The 19,670-nt window shown below is 53.1% G+C and overlaps 1 protein-coding gene across 6 annotated transcripts in view; it reads left to right on the top strand.

Moving 5' to 3' along the window:
• Positions 1-19,670, top strand: part of RAP1GAP2 (RAP1 GTPase activating protein 2) — a 267,223-nt gene that overhangs the window by 154,343 nt on the left and 93,210 nt on the right. Inside the window, exon 1 of one of the 6 annotated variants that reach the window (XM_030799616.1) lies at positions 17,408-17,536. The exons of the other annotated variants lie outside the window; for them this stretch is intronic. Within the exon in view, the coding sequence (XP_030655476.1) occupies positions 17,513-17,536 (24 nt within the window). The 5' untranslated portion in view covers positions 17,408-17,512. Of the gene's footprint in view, positions 1-17,407; positions 17,537-19,670 lie in introns of those variants that run through there. 6 annotated transcript variants of the gene reach the window in all.

The raw sequence follows: 19,670 nt of genomic DNA, 5'->3' as shown, positions 1-19,670 counted from the left end.
CAGGCACGTGCCACCACGCCCGGCTAATTTTTGTATTTTTAGTAGAGATGGGTTTCACCATGTTGGCCAGGCTGGTCTCAAACTTTTGACTTCGTGATCTGCCCGCCTCGGCCTCCCAAAGTGCTGGGGTTACAGGTGTGTGAGCCACCGTGCCCAGCATTTTTTCTTTCTTTTTTTTTTGACACAGAGTCTTGCTCTGTTGCCCAGGCTGGAGTGCAGTGGTGCAATCTTGGCTCACTGCAACCTCTGCCTCCCAGGCTCCAGAGATTCTCCTGCCTCAGCTGGAGTAGCTGAGATTACAGACACACACCACAACACCTGTCTAATTTTTTTTTGTATTTTTAGTAGAGACAGGGTTTCACCATGTTGGCCAGGCTTGTCTCGAACTCCTGACTTCAGGTGATCCACCCGCCTCAGCCTCCCAAAGTGCTGGGATTACAGGCGTGAGCCAATGTGCCCGGCTGTTTTCTTAGATAATTTTTTTTTTTTTTTTTTTTTTTGAGACGGAGCCCCAGGCTGGAGTGCAGTGGCACAATCTCGGCTCACTGCAAGCTCCGCCTCCCAGGTTCACGCCATTCTCCTGCCTCAGCCTCTCCGAGTAGCTGGGACTACAGGCGCCCGCCACCACGCCCGGCTAATTTTTTTGTATTTTTTTAGTAGAGACGGGGTTTCACCATGGTCTCGATCTCCTGACCTCGTGATCCGCCCGCCTCGGCCTCCCAAAGTGCTGGGATTACAAGCGTGAGCCACCGCGCCCGGCCCGATAATTTTTATAAGATTTTTTTTTGTGTGTGGAAGTAACCAGCAAATATAAAACACCCCAGACAATTGTAAATAAAATGATATATGCATATTATAAAGTGAAAGCAATCATAAAGTACAGAGAAAATAAAAATATGAATAATGTCCTAATAATAATCCTACCATCCAGAAATATCCATTCTTACCATTTGCTAATCGTCCAGACATCTTGGCATCATACACATAGATAGAGGCAAACATAAATGAGATCACACTGTTTGTGCTCCTTTGTAATAAAAAGAGTTAAATTCAATTTTCCTTGCATTAACCACTGAAGAAGAAATAAACAAGTGGCTCAGAAGGACTTGCTGAAGTTTAGAGAAATGTTTCCTCTCTGTAAGAGATATTTCTCTAAGAGTTCTCTAACAGTGAGGAAAAAGATCACGATAAAAAGAACCAAACTTTTGGGGTTAGAGATATTAATTTAAAAAGATAATTTCAACTTTATACATAGAGTTTGGCTCCCTGCTTTGAATATGAGAGCCAGGTGATTTTGGAGGAAAGAGGGTGCAGACTGGGGACTTTGAGAATGCTCCATTTTTATTTTTATTTTTACTTTTTTTGAGACGGAGTCTCCATCTGTCGCCCAGGCTGGAGTGCAGTGGCGCGATCTCGGCTCACTGCAAGCTCCGCCTCCCGGGTTCACGCCATTCTCCTGCCTCAGCCTCCCTAGTAGCTGGGACTACAGGCGCCCGCCACAACACCCGGCTAATTTTTTTTTGTATTTTTAGTAGAGACGGGGTTTCACCGTGTTAGCCAGGATGGTCTCGATCTCCTGACCTCGTGATCCACCCGCCTCGGCCTCCCAAAGCGCTGGGATTACAAGCGTGAGCCACCGCACCCAGCCGAGAGTGCTCCTTTTGAGGGGAGCTGCTGTTCTCAGAAGAGCAGGCTGAGTGATGGTCTGCACATCCAGATGCCTGGAGGGAGTGTTCCGAGCCGAGGCTCAGTGACACGTGGGAATCAAGCAGAGCCCATCTCGGGAGCGAATAGGGTTTGTTAGCAAATGACATGGCTGAGCTGATTTGATTTGGCAGCAGGACTGAGAAGTTTCTGAAATGTCAGATGTTAACAGGATGGCTGGTTTTCTCTAAACGGGAAGCCAGAAGTGGGGGTGGATGGCCAGGTGGCATCATCTGCTGTAGAGGAGGAATTTGGGAGAAAGGAAATTGGAGGTGGGGAGGGGAAAAGAGGGAAGGAGGGAAGGAAGGTGGAGGAAGATGGAGGAGAGAGGCCAGTGGCATTGGAGGTGGAGGGGGAAAGAGAGAATGAGATGGGGCTGGCGGAGGAGTTGGGTTTGCTTCATCAAGGATGGTACGTCGGTGGGGTGGGCTGAGTTTGTCCTCAAACATGTTTTGTTTGGCCAACGTGATGTTAAAAAAATCATTTCAATACTCTTTAGGGGAAATGTCCCCTCCCCAATCCTATTTCGTCTTGGAGCCTATTTCCTCCCTGGCCCCTGAAGGCATCTGGGTTTGAGACCTTCGCCAGATGACCTGTGGCTCTTTCTAGAGCTCTTTCCTCCCAGGGGCTAGTCCTGGTGGGTGGCCCAGGCTCAGAGGAGACCAGAATTGCATCTCATCTCAGAGATGCCACGGGGTCAGGAGAATTCTGAGAATCAGGTTAGATCCCCAGTGGCGCCCAGACCTCATTCCGCTGTGGATTCCACATGTGGTTCGGGACTGTATGTGAGTGCCCCTTGGCGGTGGTCAGTTCTGTGGTCTGGAGAGCTGGGCTGTGGGAGACAGGAGGCAGGAGCTGTGGTTCTTGTCTGCTTGGCCTCGTGCTTGGTGACTCTTGGTTGAACCGAAAAGATGTGATCTCTGTTCTTTGAAGGTATAATGGCTGTGAGGAGGCAAGAACCACAGAAACCTTCCTTCAAAAGTGATGCAAGATGAGTCATTTGCACACTGCTATAAAGAAATACTTCGTCGCAGTATAAATAGAAGAAATACCAGAGACTGGGTAATTTATAAAGAAAGAGGTTTAATTGACTCACAGTTCTGTATGGTTGGGGAGGCCTCAGGAAACTTACAATCACGAAGGAGAAGCAAGTGCCTTCTTCACAAGGTGGCAGGAAAGAGAAGAGCGAAGGAGTATCTTCCAAACACGTAAACCCATCAGATCTCATGAGAACTCACTCACTGTCACGAGAACAGCATGGGGAAAACCACCCCCATGATCCAATCCTCCACACGTGGGGATTACAGTTCGAGATGAGATTTGGGTGGGGACACAGCCACACCATTGCCAGGATAAGCTGAAAAGGTCGGGAATTCCTTGGATGGTGCTCTCCCTGCCGTTTCTCTAAGAGGAGGTTGATTCTGGGGTTTGGATGGTACTTCCAGGCCATCCTTGAAGGAGCTCAGAGTGAGTCCTTCCAACACCACCATGGAAAAGCAGAAAGCAGACCAGCAGCCCTGGTCAGATCTGGGGAACAGGAAGGCAGGTCTGCAAAGCCTGGGGAGGGTCCAGTCAGTGTGGGGCCGGGCCAGGTTAGGAACCTGGTGGCTCATGCCTGTAATCCCAGCACTTTGGGAGGCTGAGGCAGGTGGATCACCTGAGGTCAGGAGTTTGAGACCAGCCTGGCCAACATGGCGAAAGCCCTGTCTCTACGGAAAATACAAAAATTAGCTGGGTGTGGTGGTGGGTGTCTGTAGTCCCAGCTACTCAGGAGAGTGAGGCAGGAGAATCGCTTGAACCTGGGAGGCAGAGGTTGCAGTGAGCCGAGATCGTGCCTGGGCAACAGAACAAGCCTCTGTCTCAAAAATAAATAAATAAAGGAACCTGGTCAGAGCAGAGCAAGGCTGAGCCCCGGGGGTAACTGAGCTTAGTGTTATTCATGGAGGCAGGAGCCAGGAAGCCCAGGCCTCCCGGCCCATCGCTGCAGCCTGACTTGGCGTGGACAGCCCCACCCCCCACCCCCCACCTCCACGGGCAGTGCCCACGTCCTCTTCACACGGCATGATCTCTACAGCCCATCTGGCAGCTTTCTCCTTGCTGCGTGAGTCCTGGGCTTGGTAGAAGTCAGGAGTATACACTTGATTTTTTGAGGAGCAGCTCAGAGCTTCAAGGCAGTCACAATAAAGCTCACCGCACACTGTGAATATGTGCCCCAGAGCATCGCAGTTTTTATTTTTTATTTTTTATTATTTATTTATTTATTTATTTTTGAGACAGAGTCTCGCTCTGTCGCCCAGGCTGGAGTGCAGTGGTGCGATCTGGGCTCACTGCAAGCTCCGCCTCCCGGGTTCACACCATTCTCCTGCCTCAGCCTCCCGCGTAGCTGGGACTACAGGCGCCCGCCACCACGCCCGGCTAATTTTTTGTATTTTTAGTAGAGACGGGGTTTCACCGTGTTAGCCAGGATGGTCTTGATGTCCTGACCTCGTGATCCGTCCACCTCGGCCTCCCAAAGTGCTGGGATTACAGGCGTGAGCCACCGCACCAGGCCGAGCAAGTCTTTCTGACACCGCCGTCTCTCTGATTCCCTCTCTTCTCATTACAAAGACTCTTTTGATTATACTGGGCAGACCTGGATCATCCAGGCCCCTCTTCCCATCTCAGGGGCAGCTGACTGGCAGCCTTAATTCTAGCCACAACCTGAACTCCCCCTTGCCGTGTAACCTCACACATTCCCAGGTTTCGGGGATTGGGACAAGGGCACCTCTGGGTGTGAGTGTTGGGGGGCAGTATTTGGCCTATCACAAGGACCCACCGTCATGGGCCTTGTTCAGACCTGGGTCCTCACTGGTAAAACAGGCATCTCTACCTGCTTCCTAGAGGAAACTCTAGCCGCCCATCGCATAGCTGGCCTTCCCTCTGTGGGATTCCGTAGTTCTGGGACTAATTCTTCACCTGCCTGATCTCATTGCTTTGCGAGCCCATGACTGATGATACAGTATCAGATGTCCTTGCCCTGATCCCATGACCATGGGACTGCAAGGGCAGGGATGGCATATGTGCCTAAGCATTTCCACAAAGAGGGACACAGCACATAGGTTGCAGCCTAGAGGAGCTATGACCTTGGTTTTGTTACCTTCAGTCAGCTGCTTGCTAATCCCCCAGCAACTGATGGAAAAGCCACCGCTCCTTGAGAGAGGAAGAAAAAACACATACGTTAAGCTTTGCCCAGCTCTGATTTGGACTTGCCCAATTTTACTTGAAAGAAGGTGCCATTGTCCGCTTCCCATTCACACATTGCCACCTTCCTCCCATCTAACCTGAATCTTTCTTGTTGCAGTTTCAGCCTGCTGGCTCTCCATGCGGCCGGCGGGGAAACAGCAAAGCCGGCCCCCACATTGATAATGACACCTAATCCTGCAATCTGCTTCTGTCCGGTTCTAATCACGCCACTGCTTCCATTCCCAGGAGGACCAGGGGCACCCTCTGTTTCGTCCTGACAAAGTGGACTGTCCATGGTTGACAGCCTGCGGGTCTGGGGTCACCTGGGGGTGAGGGTGGGAAGGTGTGGGAGGGGACGGAGGCACTGCCTTCTGCTCAGATGAGCAGCACGTAGATAACCCTCCCCAGGTGACCTGCCTGGCATGGAAAGTCCTCCTCGTGGTCCCCCAGGTCAGATAGTGTTGCCTGGCTACGGGGCAGTCAGTGAGGCTCCAGCAGGGCGAGTAAACAGGCACACATGTTTAAAATTCAATATCACTGGCGGGCAAACACTCCGGCAGCGCCTTCCAGCCCACCGATAATCTCTAATTCTCCTCGCTCGATGCGTGTGGGGGCCCTGCACCAAGACCCAGATGGTCTCCTCTGGGAATTGGTTGTCAGCTGTCGTGAGGGATGGGGAGTCGGGGCGGGGGGTGCGCCGTGATAGCCTTAGCCTCATGCAGACTATCATCCTGATCGCTCTGGGCAGGCTCCCGAGAGACCCTGGGGCTGGTCTGGATTCACTGGCTGGATGAAGCTTCCAGGGTGGGGAGCTGTCTGGGTTCAGTGGCTCACACCTGTAATCCCAGCACTTTGGGAAGCCGAGGCAGGAGAATTGTTTGAAGCCAGGAGTTCAAGACCAGCCTGGGCAACATAGCAAGACCCTGTCTCTAAAAAACAAAAACTAGCTGGGCATAGAGGTGCACACCTGTAGTCCCAACTACTTGGGAGGCTGAGGCGGGAGGATCCCTGGAGCCCAGGCGTTTGAGGCTGCAGTGAACCATGATTGCGCCACTGCACTCCAGCCTGGGTGACAGAGTGAGACTCCATCTCAAGAAAAAAATAAAAGGCAGGGGCCTTTGGGGAAGCTCACGCAGATTTCTGTCTGCCTCGGGCTGCAAAGAGGCTGTGGAGGCAGCAGGGCCTGTGGAGGGTTTGCATGGGCACCCGGCACAGGCGATGAGTGAGGGCTGGAATCTGGCAATCCACTGGTCCGGCCAGGTGTCTGCGATGGGCGGCATTTATTAAGAGGAAGGGGCGCTCCATCTGGAGGGTGGGAGAAGGTAGGCCAGCCTCCCCTTTGCTGGAGGTGCACGCACGGCTGCCTGGGGCATCTCCCGGGGCACTTGGTGAGTTGGTTCCTGGTAAAGTCATTCCTGGTAGGGATCGTTTGGCATCAACACGGGGAGCAGGCGAGATTGACTCTTTTCCCTGCATGTGCCTCATGCTTGCCCTCTTCCGTTGCTTAGGCTTCCTCCCCTTCCCTGGCTTTCATGTTCAAGGCCAGGTTATGCCCCTGGTAGTGAAGACCCCGGGACTGCCCTGCCCCGCTCCACGAAGGCAGTGGGCTCCTTTCCTGGGTACACTGTTTTCCAGAGGCAGCCCTGATCCAGGCTGCCTGATAGTTCCAGGAGACGACTCCTGAGGACATGTGCCCAGCCTGAGCCTTGTAGGTTCAGCCCAGGTCACCAGTGCACCCCCAGATCACCAGTGCACCCCCCTTCTCCAGTAGACATGGCCTGTCCTTCAGGCCTCGGGGGGCAGGGCCACGATGAGCAGACTCGTCACTCTCGGGGCCCCCTGTTCACCCTTCCCTCTGAGTAGCCATGTGGCTAAAGGACCTCCTAGTTTAGTGCCTTGGGGCCACGGTGGATCACCTGCCCTGTGTGGCGCTGAAAGGCTCCTGGAAGGGTGTCTGGGACTGTAAGAGGCCAGGGCTCTCTTTGAGATGGATCTGCCTTGCAGTCAACTGCCTCAGCCTCATCCATCACTGGCTGGGAGATGACGGGGAGCCGGATTGCCCCAGCTGTGGGTCTGGACCTTCCTACAATGGCTCACCAGGCCCCCTTGTGGCCAATACCATCAATACCAGGTGGAAGCCTGTGGCTGGGGCTGGGGGTCTGGGGAGGGGTGACAAGCCCCCCAGCTGCTCACTGTGTCAGCTGGGTAGACCCAGAGGGTCAGGCGGCCAGGAACTGGGACCCTGCCCTGCGTCCACTGCCGGCCTCAGTGCTCAGGTGCCCTGGAGACCTCATTAGACCAGGCCTGAGTGGGGGCGTGGTAGCTTCCTCACTCGGAGTGGAGGCTTCTGTTACTTGCTTGCATCTCCTACTTCGCAAGCTCATCCGGTGTTTTGGTCTTGCCTGGCCTGCAGCTTCAGCCCAAGGTCTGCAAGGCAGCACCAGCTCTTGGAGCCAGGTGGGAATGCCGCTTCAAACACACGCACAGAGGCATCGATCTCCTTTGGTAGAAAAGCTGTTGGATTGTAAGACAAAGGCTGACGTTTCTAACGTGTCCTCCTTTACTCTGTGTGTCTCTTGTGTTGCCTGTGTGCTTGAGTGGGGGGCCACGGGACAGGCAAATTAGAAACTGCACAAAACAAAACAAAATGAAAAGAAAAACAAAATCGAAACAAAGAAATAAAATACAAAACAAAAGAACTGGGCATGGTGGCTCACGCCTGTAATCCCAATGCTTCGGGAGGCCGAGGCGGGCAGATCACTTGAGGTCAGGAGTTTGAGACCAACTCCTGGCCAACATGGTGAAACTTCATCTCTACTAAACATACAAAAAAACTAGCCGGGCGTGGCATGCCCTGTAATCTCAGCTACTTGGGAGGCTGACGCAGGAGAATAGCTTGAACCCGGGAGGCGGAGGCTGCAGGGAGCCGAGATCATGCCCTTGCACTGTGGCCTGGGTGACAGAGCGAGACTCTGTCTCAAAAAAAAAAAAAAAAAAAAGAGAAACCGCAACAGATGATAACTGTCGATGGCAGGAGGGTGTGTGCAGCTGGGTCATGGTCCCCGCCTTTTGGGCTGATAAACCTGGCTGAGGACTAGGCGTGTATGTTTGCCATGAGTGAGTGTTTCTCGTGTGTGTATGTGTCGGGTGAACGTGACTGTGAATGTTTTGGGTAGTTCTTTGTTGTATCAAGTGTTTTGGACGTCTGTTTGGGGGTGGATATTGTGGGATGCCACGTTGGTGTGAATGTATCTGCAGCTGAGTGATTCCCCCAGCCAGGACAGCAGGGCCGGGAAGGACAGCCCATTGTCCCCACCCCAACCTCTTTAGGGCCTCGTTTGCCCCAGCACCCCCTTCTTCAGCCCCAGCTGGCAAAAGGGGGTGGGGTAATCATGTTATTTAACATACGGCTTATAGGGAAGAGAGCTGTTTAGCATTAAAGTCCCCATGCGGTTGTTCATGTATAATTAGGCTGTTGGACCTTGGGGACTGACTGACTGTTAGAATCACTCGGGACCGAAGCACTTATTTAAGTAATCATTAACTGGAAGATGGGAAAGGAACAGAACATGCGATTTGCAGACGTCCCCTCTTCTTGCAGGTCAGCCTGAAATGAAACTCCCAGCAAGTGAGGAGGCTGGCCCCTTGCTCAGCCTTCCTCTTCCCTCTGGTGAGGGGAAGGGCGGGTTAGGGGATGCTGGGGCTGAGTTGGGGTTATGGAGATGGCATCTCTCAGGCACATCAGAAGCACAAGCCCCCCAAAATTTCCAGCTTCTCATGACTCCTTTGCTGACACCGCCCTTTACTCAATGCAACCCAGCAGCACAAAGATATATAATGATATATTCAGTTCTCAGTCCGGCACGTTTGATCAACACCTGCGCTGCACTAGGCCAGGGACGGCTCCAGCGAAGTCCCAGTAATCCATTGTCCCAGGTGGAGGAGGATGTTAACAGGAAGAGTCCAGATAATTGAAATTCTGGTTTAGCTCATCTGTAAATCTGCTTTTGCTGCTCCCCAGCAGTGCTGATGTGGGCATGGGGGATGGGACCCTGTGTTTTCCTCCTTTGCGCTGAAGCAGAGGGTGCCGGGCTGGGGGTCTCTAGGCAGGAGGGTGTGGGAGCGGCCAAGTTCTGGAGCAGTTAAGGCTGTTAGTGGTGAGGGGGCACCTCATGGTCTCTCTGCGGCCCCAGTGGAGGAGGAGGGAGAGTGGCCAACTGCATATCCCATAACAAGTGTGGGACCCAGAGCTCACGGAGAGGAGAGGGAGGAATGGTGGTCAGTATGTGGTATGTGTCTTGGCATATGATGCCTCTTGCTTTGGAAATTCTGTGAGGTTGCATCCTTTTAATTTTTTATTTATTATTATTATTATTATTTTGACGGAGTCTCACTCTGTCACCCAGGCTGGAGTGCAGTGGCGCGATCTCGGCTCACTGCAAGCTCTGCCTCCCGGGTTCACGCCATTCTCCTGCCTCAGCCTCCTGAGTAGCTGGGACTACAGGCGCCTGCTACCACACCCAGCTAATTTTTTTTTTGTATTTTTAGTAGAGACGGGGTTTCACTGTGTGAGCCAGGATGGTCTCCATGTCCTGACCTCGTGATTCGCCCGCCTCGTCCTCCCAAAGTGCTGGGATTACAGGCGTGAGCCATCGCACCCATCCTATTTTTTTTATTATTTTTTAAAACACAGTGTGAGCAGCAGGGTTGCAACTTTTGATTCAGTCTGATCTGTACAGCCCTGGGAGTGAGTTGGACAGTGAGAATAGATAGAGAATCTTTATTCTGGAGATGCGTGAAGTGAGCTGTGGGTCCTAGCCAAGTTACTGGCAGGACTAGGCCACCCTCCTCTGTGGCCGCTGAGTTCATGGTCCCCTGAGATGTTGCTGGACTCTGTCCAGAGGGGTTGGGGAGGTGGAAGGAGAGCCCACGCAGGAGATAGCTTCTGAGATAGTCAGGAGGCTGGGCGCGGTGGCTCACGCCTGTAATCCCAGCACTTTGGGAGGCCGAGGTGGGCAGATCATGAGGTCAGGAGATCGAGACCATCCTGGCTAACAGGGTGAAACCCCATCTCTACTAAAAATACAAAAAATTAGCTGGGCGTGGTGGCGGGCGCCTATAGTCTCAGTTACTCTGGAGGCTGAGGCAGGAGAATGGCGTGAACCCGGGAGGCAGAGCTTGCAGTGAGCCAAGATCGCGCCACGGCACTCCAGTCTGGGTGACAGAGTGAGACTCCATCTCAAAAAAAAAAAAAAAAAAAAAAAAAGGAGTTCTAGACCAGCCTGACCAATATGGTGAAACCCCATCTCTACTAAAAATACAAAAATTAGCCAGGAGTGGTGGCGGGCGCCGGTAATCCCAGCTACTCAGGAGGCTGAGGCAGGAGAATCACTTGAACCCAGGGGAGGCAGAGGTTGCAGTGAGCCAAGATTGCACCACTGTACTCCAGCCTGGCAACAGAGCAAGACTCCATCTCAAAAAAAAAATAAATAAATAAAAAAAAGGAGAGCAGGGACCACGGACAAGGTATGGGTTCCACGTCTGGTCTGTGATGTGTTCCCTCTGGATGGGCAAACCCAGAAGCTTCTTCAGCCCCTTTCCTCCTCCAGGCACAGGTCGAGGCTGGGATTGCGGGAGGAGGGGAATGGCACCGGGATGTGGAGTGCCTGGTTCTCAACATTTGCTTGGCGGAGGGGAGGAGGCCCAGTGTCCCCGCGTGCAGGGCAGCATGGCTGTGGTTTCCCTCCTCCACGAGCCAGCCAGACAGTGGGCAGGAGAGGGCGGGAAGAGAGAAGGGCGAGCGGAAGGAAATGGAGTCGTGTGGGCGGGTGAGCAAGTTGGAAAGTGCCTGGTGTAGAGAGGAACCTTGTTGGGCAGCAGAGACCACTGCGGAGTGAGGGAGGGGGCCAGCCGTGCCTCTGACACAGCCAGACACCTGCCTGCCAGGGCCAGTTAGGAGAGGGTACAAGCTGCCGAACCCATGGCGCTTTGCATTTTCCAGGGACAAGGAACCTTGGAGGGAAGCAGAGATTTTCCGGGAGGCCAACACCTCCCTTTTCTCCCACACTGTCAGCCTGGGGGGCTCTTTATTCCCATTCTTCAGAGAGAGACACGGCGGAGAAGATGGGACCACAGCTGTGGCTGCTGGGGAGACCGATGCCAAACCAGCCCCCTGCTCGCTTTCCTGCCTCTCAGCCTTTGCCTGAGCTGTTGCCTCTCCTAGAGTGCCTAACCCTCTAGTTGACCCTGTTACGGAGCTGGCAAGGTTAGTCTTGAATAACCTGATGAGATTTCCAGAGCTGCTTTTTTCCAGTTCCCCCACTAAGAGGCTTAGACCTGAAGCTGAGCCCCACTTTGGGGGAAGACTGGAAGTTTCAGGTTGAAGACCGGATCAGGACTAGGAGCTCGGCCAGCTGACGCTGCAAAGCCTGCCTCGGAGAGTCTGTGGCGTAGGAACCTTGCGCCTTAACCAGCGTGGGCAGCTTGGAAGCAGGAGCCCCAGTTGTTTCTTGGAAAAATGGGGCCGATTGCCCCAAGGCAGCCACGCCCTTACAGAGCCTCTTGCGGATACCCACAGGGTCACCCGTCTTTGCTCATAGCCACGGATGGCGTCCGTCATCCATGCCTCATCTTTATCCTGTTTGTACTTTAGGTCGGTTCGGTACTTGACTGTTTACAAAGCACTTTTTCTTTTGAGACAGAGTCTTGTTCCGTCGCCCAGGCTGGAGTGCAATGGCACGATCTCGGCTCACTGCAACCTCTGCCTCCTGGGTTCAAGTGATTCTCCTGACTCAGCCTCCTGAGTAGCTGGGATTATAGGCACGTGCCACCCTGCTGGGCTAATTTTTGTATTTTTGGTAGAGACGGGGTTTCACCATGTTGACCAGGCTGGTCTTGAACTCCTGACCTCAAGTGATCTGCCCACCTCAGCCTCCCAAAGTGCTGGGATGACAGGCGTGAGCCACCGCGCCCAGCCTTACAAAGCACTTTCTTGAACTCTTCTGGTTCTTGCAGAAGAGAAGAATGATTTCCCCATTGTGCGGAGAAGAAAATGAAATACTCCTTTTTGCCAGCTGGTAAGACACAAACCTGAGTCTTGAGATTACAAATCCCGTGTTCTTGCCATTACCCCAAGAAATAATTACTGAGTACAAATAATTACTGAGTGTCTACTACTGTATTTCATTGCTTCTAAGACACTTTCTTCCCTCTCATTTAACAACTCTGAAATCAGGACGCATCTCATAAGCAGTAGCACACCGTAATTTGTAATTGGAAGCATTTTTGCTTTCTTAGCGGAGCACAAAATAATGTGTACCTTCCAGTGGATGTCCTTTTAGGTTTGATGAAATCTAGTGTGTGTGCAACTGTGGTGTGTGTAAATATGGCTTCTGCCTGCAAGGTGTGCAGTTTAGAGGAAAGATCAGTCTTAGCTATTCGTGTGAAACAGAATATGACGCCTACCAAAACCAACTCAAGTGCCATGGGAATTCCGGCTGAGGGGCTTCAGCAAAGCTTTAGGGAAGACAGGTGGGATCTGGTCTCTCGGCATCCTGTACCGTCTGTATCAACCAGCTGATTTAGACAATACACCCAAGCCCTGTTAGTGCGGAGGGCTCAAAACTTGGACCCTGGAGGCTGACTACGGGTTTGCATTGCCTGTTGATCTAGATATTTAACTCTCAGCCTCAGTTTTCTCAACGACAGAGCGGGTGTAATGATAATGCTTGCCTCACAGGTGGTCCTGAGGATCAGATAAAAGAACCTATTCAGGCCAGGTGCAGTGGCTCACACCTGGAATCCCAGCACTCTGGGAGGCCGCAGCAGGTGGATCACCTGAGATCAGGAGCTCAAGACCAGCCTGACCAACATGGTGAAACCCCATCTCTACTAAATGCAAAAAATACGCTGGGTGTGGTGGCAGGTGCCTGTAATCGCAGCTACTTGGGAGGCTGAGGCAGGAGAATTGCTTGAACCTGGTAGGCGGAGGTTGCAGTGAGCTGAGATTGTGCCATTGCACTCCAGCCTGGGCAATAAGAGTGAAACTCTGTCACACACACACACACAAAAGGGAACATCCCACATCTTTAGTCAAGGGTCTGACAGATAGAGTGAGAGCTCAATAAATGTCACCCCCCTGCCCCCATCCTGAAATTAATTCTATAAATCCAATACACATAGAGCCGGCAGACATTTGTTGTTCGATCGCTGTTGCAATATCAAGCACGTTCACATTTGTGGTCTCATTTGATCTTCGGAAGTGCCGGGGGGTGGGGATCATTACTCCAGTGTCACAAAGGAGGCAAGTGAGGCACGAGGCCTCATAGCTGGCCGGTGACCGGGCTGGGATTTGGAGGCTGGTCTGTCTGACACTCAGTCCCACGCTCTCTTCACCGGATTGCAGCTGCTGGAGAAAAACCACGAGCAAGGAAGGAAACGCGGCCGATCTGGCGGGCTTGCTCCAGCCGGGGTATTTTATAAATGAATGATCACTGCTGGGCATCCTTAATAATGGGGTTTCTGGTTTCGAGAGAAGAGAGGTCTCTCATTCAGAGGCTCAGGAGGCTAATTTGACAGCGGGGAGATATGCGCAGACTGCCATCTCCTCTCCCTGTCTCCACCTCCAGTGGCCGGTGGCCAGTTTTGCCTCTTTTTTTTTTTTTTTATTGTTATACTTTAAGTTTTAGGGTACATGTGCACAATGTGCAGGTTCGTTACATATGTATCCATGTGCCATGTTGGTGTGCTGCTCCCATTAACTCGTCATTTAGCATTAGGTATATCTCCTAATGCTGTCCCTCCCCGCTCCCCCCACCCAGTTTTGCCTCTTAAGTACTATTTGTCTCGCTGGCCTTCATGCCTCCTTCTTTGCTTGGTTACCTCCCCTGGCCATGGAGAGGATGTCAGAGTGTGGCCACACTGCTCTCTGCTCGTGACCCTGCCGGGGGCTGTGGGCCTTCTCTGCCAGCCAGACCCTCCTTTGTGCCCTCTGAGGTTAACACAAACACACTCACCTTCTTCCTCCCTCTTCCTCTCCTTCCTCTCTGCCTCGAACCTCTTTCACTCAGAACACTTGGCTCTGCTATTAACAGGCTGTGTGACCTTCAGCAGGCCAGTTAACCTCTCTGAGCTTTAGTTACCCTCCCCTGGTGCCCCAAAATGGATGATCCTGAGGGTCAAATGGGAGGTGGTAGGAATGGGTCCTGGGCTCTGATATTGAGTCTTGCTCTATTACTGTGTACCCTCAGATGCAGCCCTGATTCCCTTTTTACCTCTGCGGCTTTATCTCCAAAACGGAGGGAATAACCCTCTAGAAGGTCCTCCCGGACCCCCTTCCTTGCAGGAGAGCCATCGCCCACTCCTCTGTGCGCCCAGGCAGGCGTGGGCTTTACCCATGCTCCTTGCTCTTTGTTTTCTGGATTGTAATTATTTGCTTCTATGACTGTCATAGTCACCAGACTGAAGTCAGTTCCTTTCTTCAGTTATTCATTCAGCAAGTGTTTACTGCACCTGTGTGCGAGGTGCTGGGATTACAGATGAAATGGGGGAAACAGACAATTAAACACGAAGTTTTAAGGCTGAGAGATAAGTGATTGGATAAGGCATGTGTAGGACGGGAGTACCACCTTGGGGACAGGGAGGAGGGTGGAGACCAAGAGGGCTTCCTGGAGGAGGTGACCTCCAAGTTAAGAGCTAAAGGACAAGTAGGAGTCAAGCAAATAAAGTGGAGTGGGAAGGAGGAGAGGGACCGAGGGTGATCTTCCTTGGGTCTCCAGCTCCAAGCCAGTGCCTGGCCCGGAGGAGATCAGTAAGTTTGTTCTCCATCTCTCTTCTTCCTTGCTCCTTCTGAATGCATTTCTGCAAAGAGGCAGGAGCTTGGATCCTTGGTTTTCTGGACCCTGGGATGCTATGGCCAAGGGGGTTGCAGAAATATTCTGGATATGGCATGTCCTTCCAGCTTGGGGCATGCCACGTTCCTGAGGCTGGGGCTGCAGGAATGGCCATGGCAGGGTGTGCTGGGGGACACTGTGCTGAATGACTCACTGGCTCTGAGTAGGAGTGGAGATGAGCCAGGCCAGCAGCACGTGCAGGAGGGAGCTGGAAGGATGTTGAGGATGCATGAGGCTTATCCTGGGTCCCTTTTTCCAGGGGAAGGAGAGAAGGGCTCAGTAGGGACAGCGAGGCTCATGAACTTGACAATATCCCTTCTCCAAGATGGTCTTTTATGTCAGAATTTTGAGCTGGAAGGGACATTGTCAGACCTGTCTGCAGCTAGGGGTCCCTCTAGCACATGGATCTTCCAAAGGAGGGAGGTGGCGCAGTTCACATCCTAGAGCTATGCTCCTCTCCGCCCTTATCCCCTGACCTCCAGCGTCATTTCAAGCCCCTGGGGATGGACCTGTGCCAAGGTCTTTTCTGCCTGGCCTCAATGAAGCTATGTCTTCCCCCAGCCCCTGGAGATATTTCCTGGCCTCTGTTCTCCCTTGGAAGACTGTGGGGTTCTGGAGCTGAAGCAAGCACAGGATAGGGCTGTGCTGGAGAGAGGAGACGGGCTTTGTGTCTGCTGGCAGGCTGGGCAGGAGCAGGGAGCGAGCACAGAGCCAGGGGGGCTGGGAGGAAGGATCGATGATCATAACAATTGCCATCGACAGAGGACATTTCGTGTCTCATCTTGCTCTGGACACAGCACGTACGTCATGTCCTATTCTACAGCCACTTTGCAGAGTGGCTTATATTTCTTCCATTTTATAGATATAGAAACTGAGGCTCAGAGGCTGAGTGACTAAACCACGCAGCTTGTCAGCAGCAGAGCCACGAGTTAGCTTGTCTGCCCCGTGCGAGGTCTGGAGCTGTTTCTCTCACACCACATTGCCTTGTTTTGTGAGTTTAAAAAATTCATTCCTTTCCTTCCAAGCTGAGGACCTTGCTTTCCTCCCAAAGCTGGAACAGAACCGAGGGCCCTGGATGGGTATGGAGTGTGACGTGTTATTAGTGTTGGAAAGAGACTGTGAGACCCAGGGGAGCCGTGGGCTGAGCCGGGGCTGGCTCCTCCTCCCCCACAGCACCAGGTCCCTCTTTGCGCTGAGCTCATGGTGTGTCTCCCCCAGCTATTCGCTATATTTATTTGAAATTTTTTTTGGTAAGATAATTATAGGGCATGAGCACTGCTATCTTTATTTAAACCATGTTAATTTTTTTTTTAAACAGAGTAACACACACACAAAACACCTTGGATAAAAAAATAAATATCTGGCTGGGTGCGATGGCTCATGCCTGTAATCCCAGCACTTTGGGTGGCCTAGGCAGGTGGATCACCTGAGGTTAGGAGTTTGAGATCAGCCTGGCCAACATGGCGAAACCCCATCTCTACTAGAAATACAAAAATTAGCCGGGTATGGTGGTGGGCGCCTGTAATCCCAGCCACTCAGGAGGCAGAGGCAGGAGAATCTCTTGAACCCAGGAGGCAGAGGTGGTAGTGAGCCGAGATTAGGCCATTGCATTCCAGCCTGGGCAACAAGAGTGAAACTCTGTCACAAAAAAAAAAAAAAAATTCAGGCTGTTCCTCAAAGAAAACAGTTCCCTATGCCTCTGCACACCCCTTTCCAGCCCTCCAAGCCACCACTTATTCTTTTTTGAGACAGAGTCCCACTGTGTCACCCAGGCTGGAGTGCAATGGCGCAGTCTTGGCTCACTGCAACCTCTGCCTTCCGGGTTCAAGTGATCCTCTGCCTCACTCTCCCGAGTAGCTGGGATTACAGGCGTGCGCCACCACACCCAGCTAATTTTTGTATTTTTAGTAGAGACGGGGTTTCACCATGTTGGCCAGGCTGGTCTCGAACTCCTGACCTCAGGTGATCCACCCACCTCGGCCTCCCAAAGTGCTGGGATGACAGGCGGGAGCTGCCTTGCCTGGCGCACTTACTCTTTTAGCTCTTTCTTCACACCTCTTAGGTTGTGTGAGGTGCGTGGGAATGCCTCGAAAGATGCAGGCACCGGTCTCTCTTTTATTTGTTTTTATTTTTCTTGCACAGAGAGGGCTTCCCAGTTGAGAGAAGGGAAAATTGAGGCCCCCACCAAGTGGAGCCTGCTGGAGTCTCCTAACACACCAGACCCAGGGTCTCCTTCAGGCCCGACACTGTCGCTGGTTTCCTGTGTCCCAGTCCTGCCTTCTGTCCAGCCTCGCAGGCCAGCAGTGTTGAGAACTCACTCAGGGCAGGGATGGAGGGAGGGGGCTTCTCACCCCTTTACCTTCCTAGGCCCCAGTGGGTGTCCACTCATCACCTGCTGGCGTGGGGCCTCTCCCTTGGAAGGGACCCCCCTTGCCCTTATGACGTAAGGCGTGTGGCAGCTCCATCAGCCCTGGGTTCCCCAGAAAAACACCCGCGGCAGAGGACAGGTCAAAGGTCAGTGCTAGTCAGTGTGGACTAACAGCTTCGGGCGGGCACCCAAGTCCTGTAGTTCCTTGTTTGATCTGAAGGAAGTTGTCCAGCGTCAGCAGCAGCTGCCGCCGTGGTGGTAGCAGCAGCTGCAGCGGTGCTAAAAGGCAGCAGGCCCCCGACTCTCAGGACACAGGCCCTGGCGGAAGATGGATTTCTTAAAGTACCTTTTCGTGAGTGTCCCTGGGCTGTGGAGGGATGCCCGTCCAGGCCCTGCTGCCTGGAGGGGGTGGGGAACAGAGCTTCTCCTGTTGTCACCTGGCAGGGAGCCCCGAGTGGCTGTTTGCCTGCCACGGGTCGTGGAAGCCACCCTTCACTCAGGGGAAGGAGGAACCGAGACCAGGGACAGAGGGGCCTCTGGGTGGGGGACGTGGAGGGCAGGGGACAGACTCAGCACCCGGGCCTCTCCTCCCTGGCTTGGAGATTCGAGGTGGGTCCTGGCAGAGGGCTGGAGAGAACTCACTTCTGTGTTCCTCTGGGAAGGCTTCTCGGCTCCCTGCCGGGGCCCGAGGGGACCTCGTGCCAGCCAAAGGCTGTGCATAGGTGGGAGCTCCCAGGACTTGAGAGGGAGGGCCTCCTCAGCTGGGCTTCCGCCTGGCCTGGATGCTTGGAGCTGGCCAGGCTGCGGGTCCCTCCCTCTCTTCTTTGTGCTGTGGTTCTGGGGACTCTGTGTCCTGTCACGGAGCCTCAGAGTGTGGTTAGTGTGAGGCCCAGCGAGGAGAGTGTGAGCCGTGGTCCTCTGCTGCCAAGCCACACTGTCCCTGCAGGCTCTGCAGACCCCTCTTCCAGCTTTGGCAGGCCCTTTGTGCCTCCTCCTGGTGAACATGGGGGACCCAGGCAGACTTGGCCAGGTGGGGACTGTGAGGCTCTTCCTCATTCCCCTGCCTGCTGCCAGCCTGGGACTGGCTGTTTTCTTGCCTTTCTTCTCCCTCCTTGGCTGTGTCATCTTTTTCTCTAGGGGAGCTGAGGGTGACAATTCGGGGACAAGTGTGAGGAGTGACAGGACACTTGTTTGTAGGGTTGGAACAAGGAGTTCCCCAATCTCAGGCTGCACCACCATGGGCTCCAGGATGCCGTGGGGGGACTGGGGACCTTGTGACCAGCCAGAAATGGCCCAATCTCTCTGGACCCTGGCAGGGTGTGGGTAGTGGGATAGTGGAGAGTTTTAAGCTGGGAACTGATCTCATCTGATTGGTCTTTCAAAAGACCATGTAGGCCGGGAACGGTGGCTCATGCCTGTAATCCCAGCACTTTGGGAGGCTGAAGTGGGTGGATCACTTGGGGTCAGGAGTCTGAGACCAACCTGGCCAACATGGTGAAACCCCGTCTCTACTAAAAATACAAAAATTAGCTGGGCATGGTGGCACGTACTTGTAATCCCAGCCACTCGGGAAGCTGAGGCAGGAGAATCGCTTGAACCCGGGAGGTAGAAGCGAAGGTTGTGGTGAGCTGAGATCACGCCGTTGCACTCCAGCCTGGGCAACAGAGCAAGACTCCATCCAAAAAGTAAATTAAAAATAAAATAAAAACAACAAAAACAAAAAAAAGACCACGTGGCTGTTCTGTGGGGAACTGATTTGAGAGGGGGTTGGAAGGAGGCAGGAGCCCGAGGCGCTGTCCAGTTGAGGCGCCGTGAGATGAGGGAGGCAGTGGAGGTGACGAGAGGTGGTGAGATTTCGGCTGCCTTGTGATGGCGGACTTGCCAGGAGGATTGGATGTGGGGGATGAGGGATCAAGAAATCAGTGATGACTCTTGGGTTTTTTTTTTTTTTGAGACAGAGTTTTTGCTCTTGTCGCCCAGGCTGGAGTGCAGTGGCGCGATCTCGGCTCACTGCAACCTCCGCCTCCCAGGTTCAAGTGATTCTCCTGCGTCAGCCTCCGGAGTAGCTGGGATTACAGGCATGCACCACCACGCCCGGCTAATTTTTGTATTATTAGTAGAGACGGGGTTTTACCGTGTTGGTCAGGCTGGTTTCGAACTCCTGACCTCAGGTGATCCACTTGCCTTGGCCTCCCAGGCGTGAGCCACCGCACCCGGCCGACTCTCTGGACTTTGTCCTGAGTGTCACTGAGATGGCTTTTGAGGGAAAGAATGAAGGAGAGTTCCTGTTTTGGCCTCTAACTTGGGAAGTTTGAGGTGCTTGTCAGACATGCACGTGAGATGCTGAGTTGGCAAACCTTGATGGATCTGAATTTGAATCAGGATTCATTTTGGGCAAGCTGCTTAACCACTTGTCCCCAACCCTCCAGCCCCCCCTCCCCGAGTACGTGTGAGGCGTGTGGAAAGTGCCCGATTCAGTGCCTTGT

Source organism: Nomascus leucogenys, chromosome 19 (assembly GCF_006542625.1).
Source record: "Nomascus leucogenys isolate Asia chromosome 19, Asia_NLE_v1, whole genome shotgun sequence".
In the NCBI taxonomy this organism is placed as follows: domain Eukaryota; kingdom Metazoa; phylum Chordata; class Mammalia; order Primates; family Hylobatidae; genus Nomascus; species Nomascus leucogenys.
The sequence above is the reverse complement of the archived record's forward strand: the minus strand, read 5'-3'. Positions and strand labels throughout refer to the sequence as shown.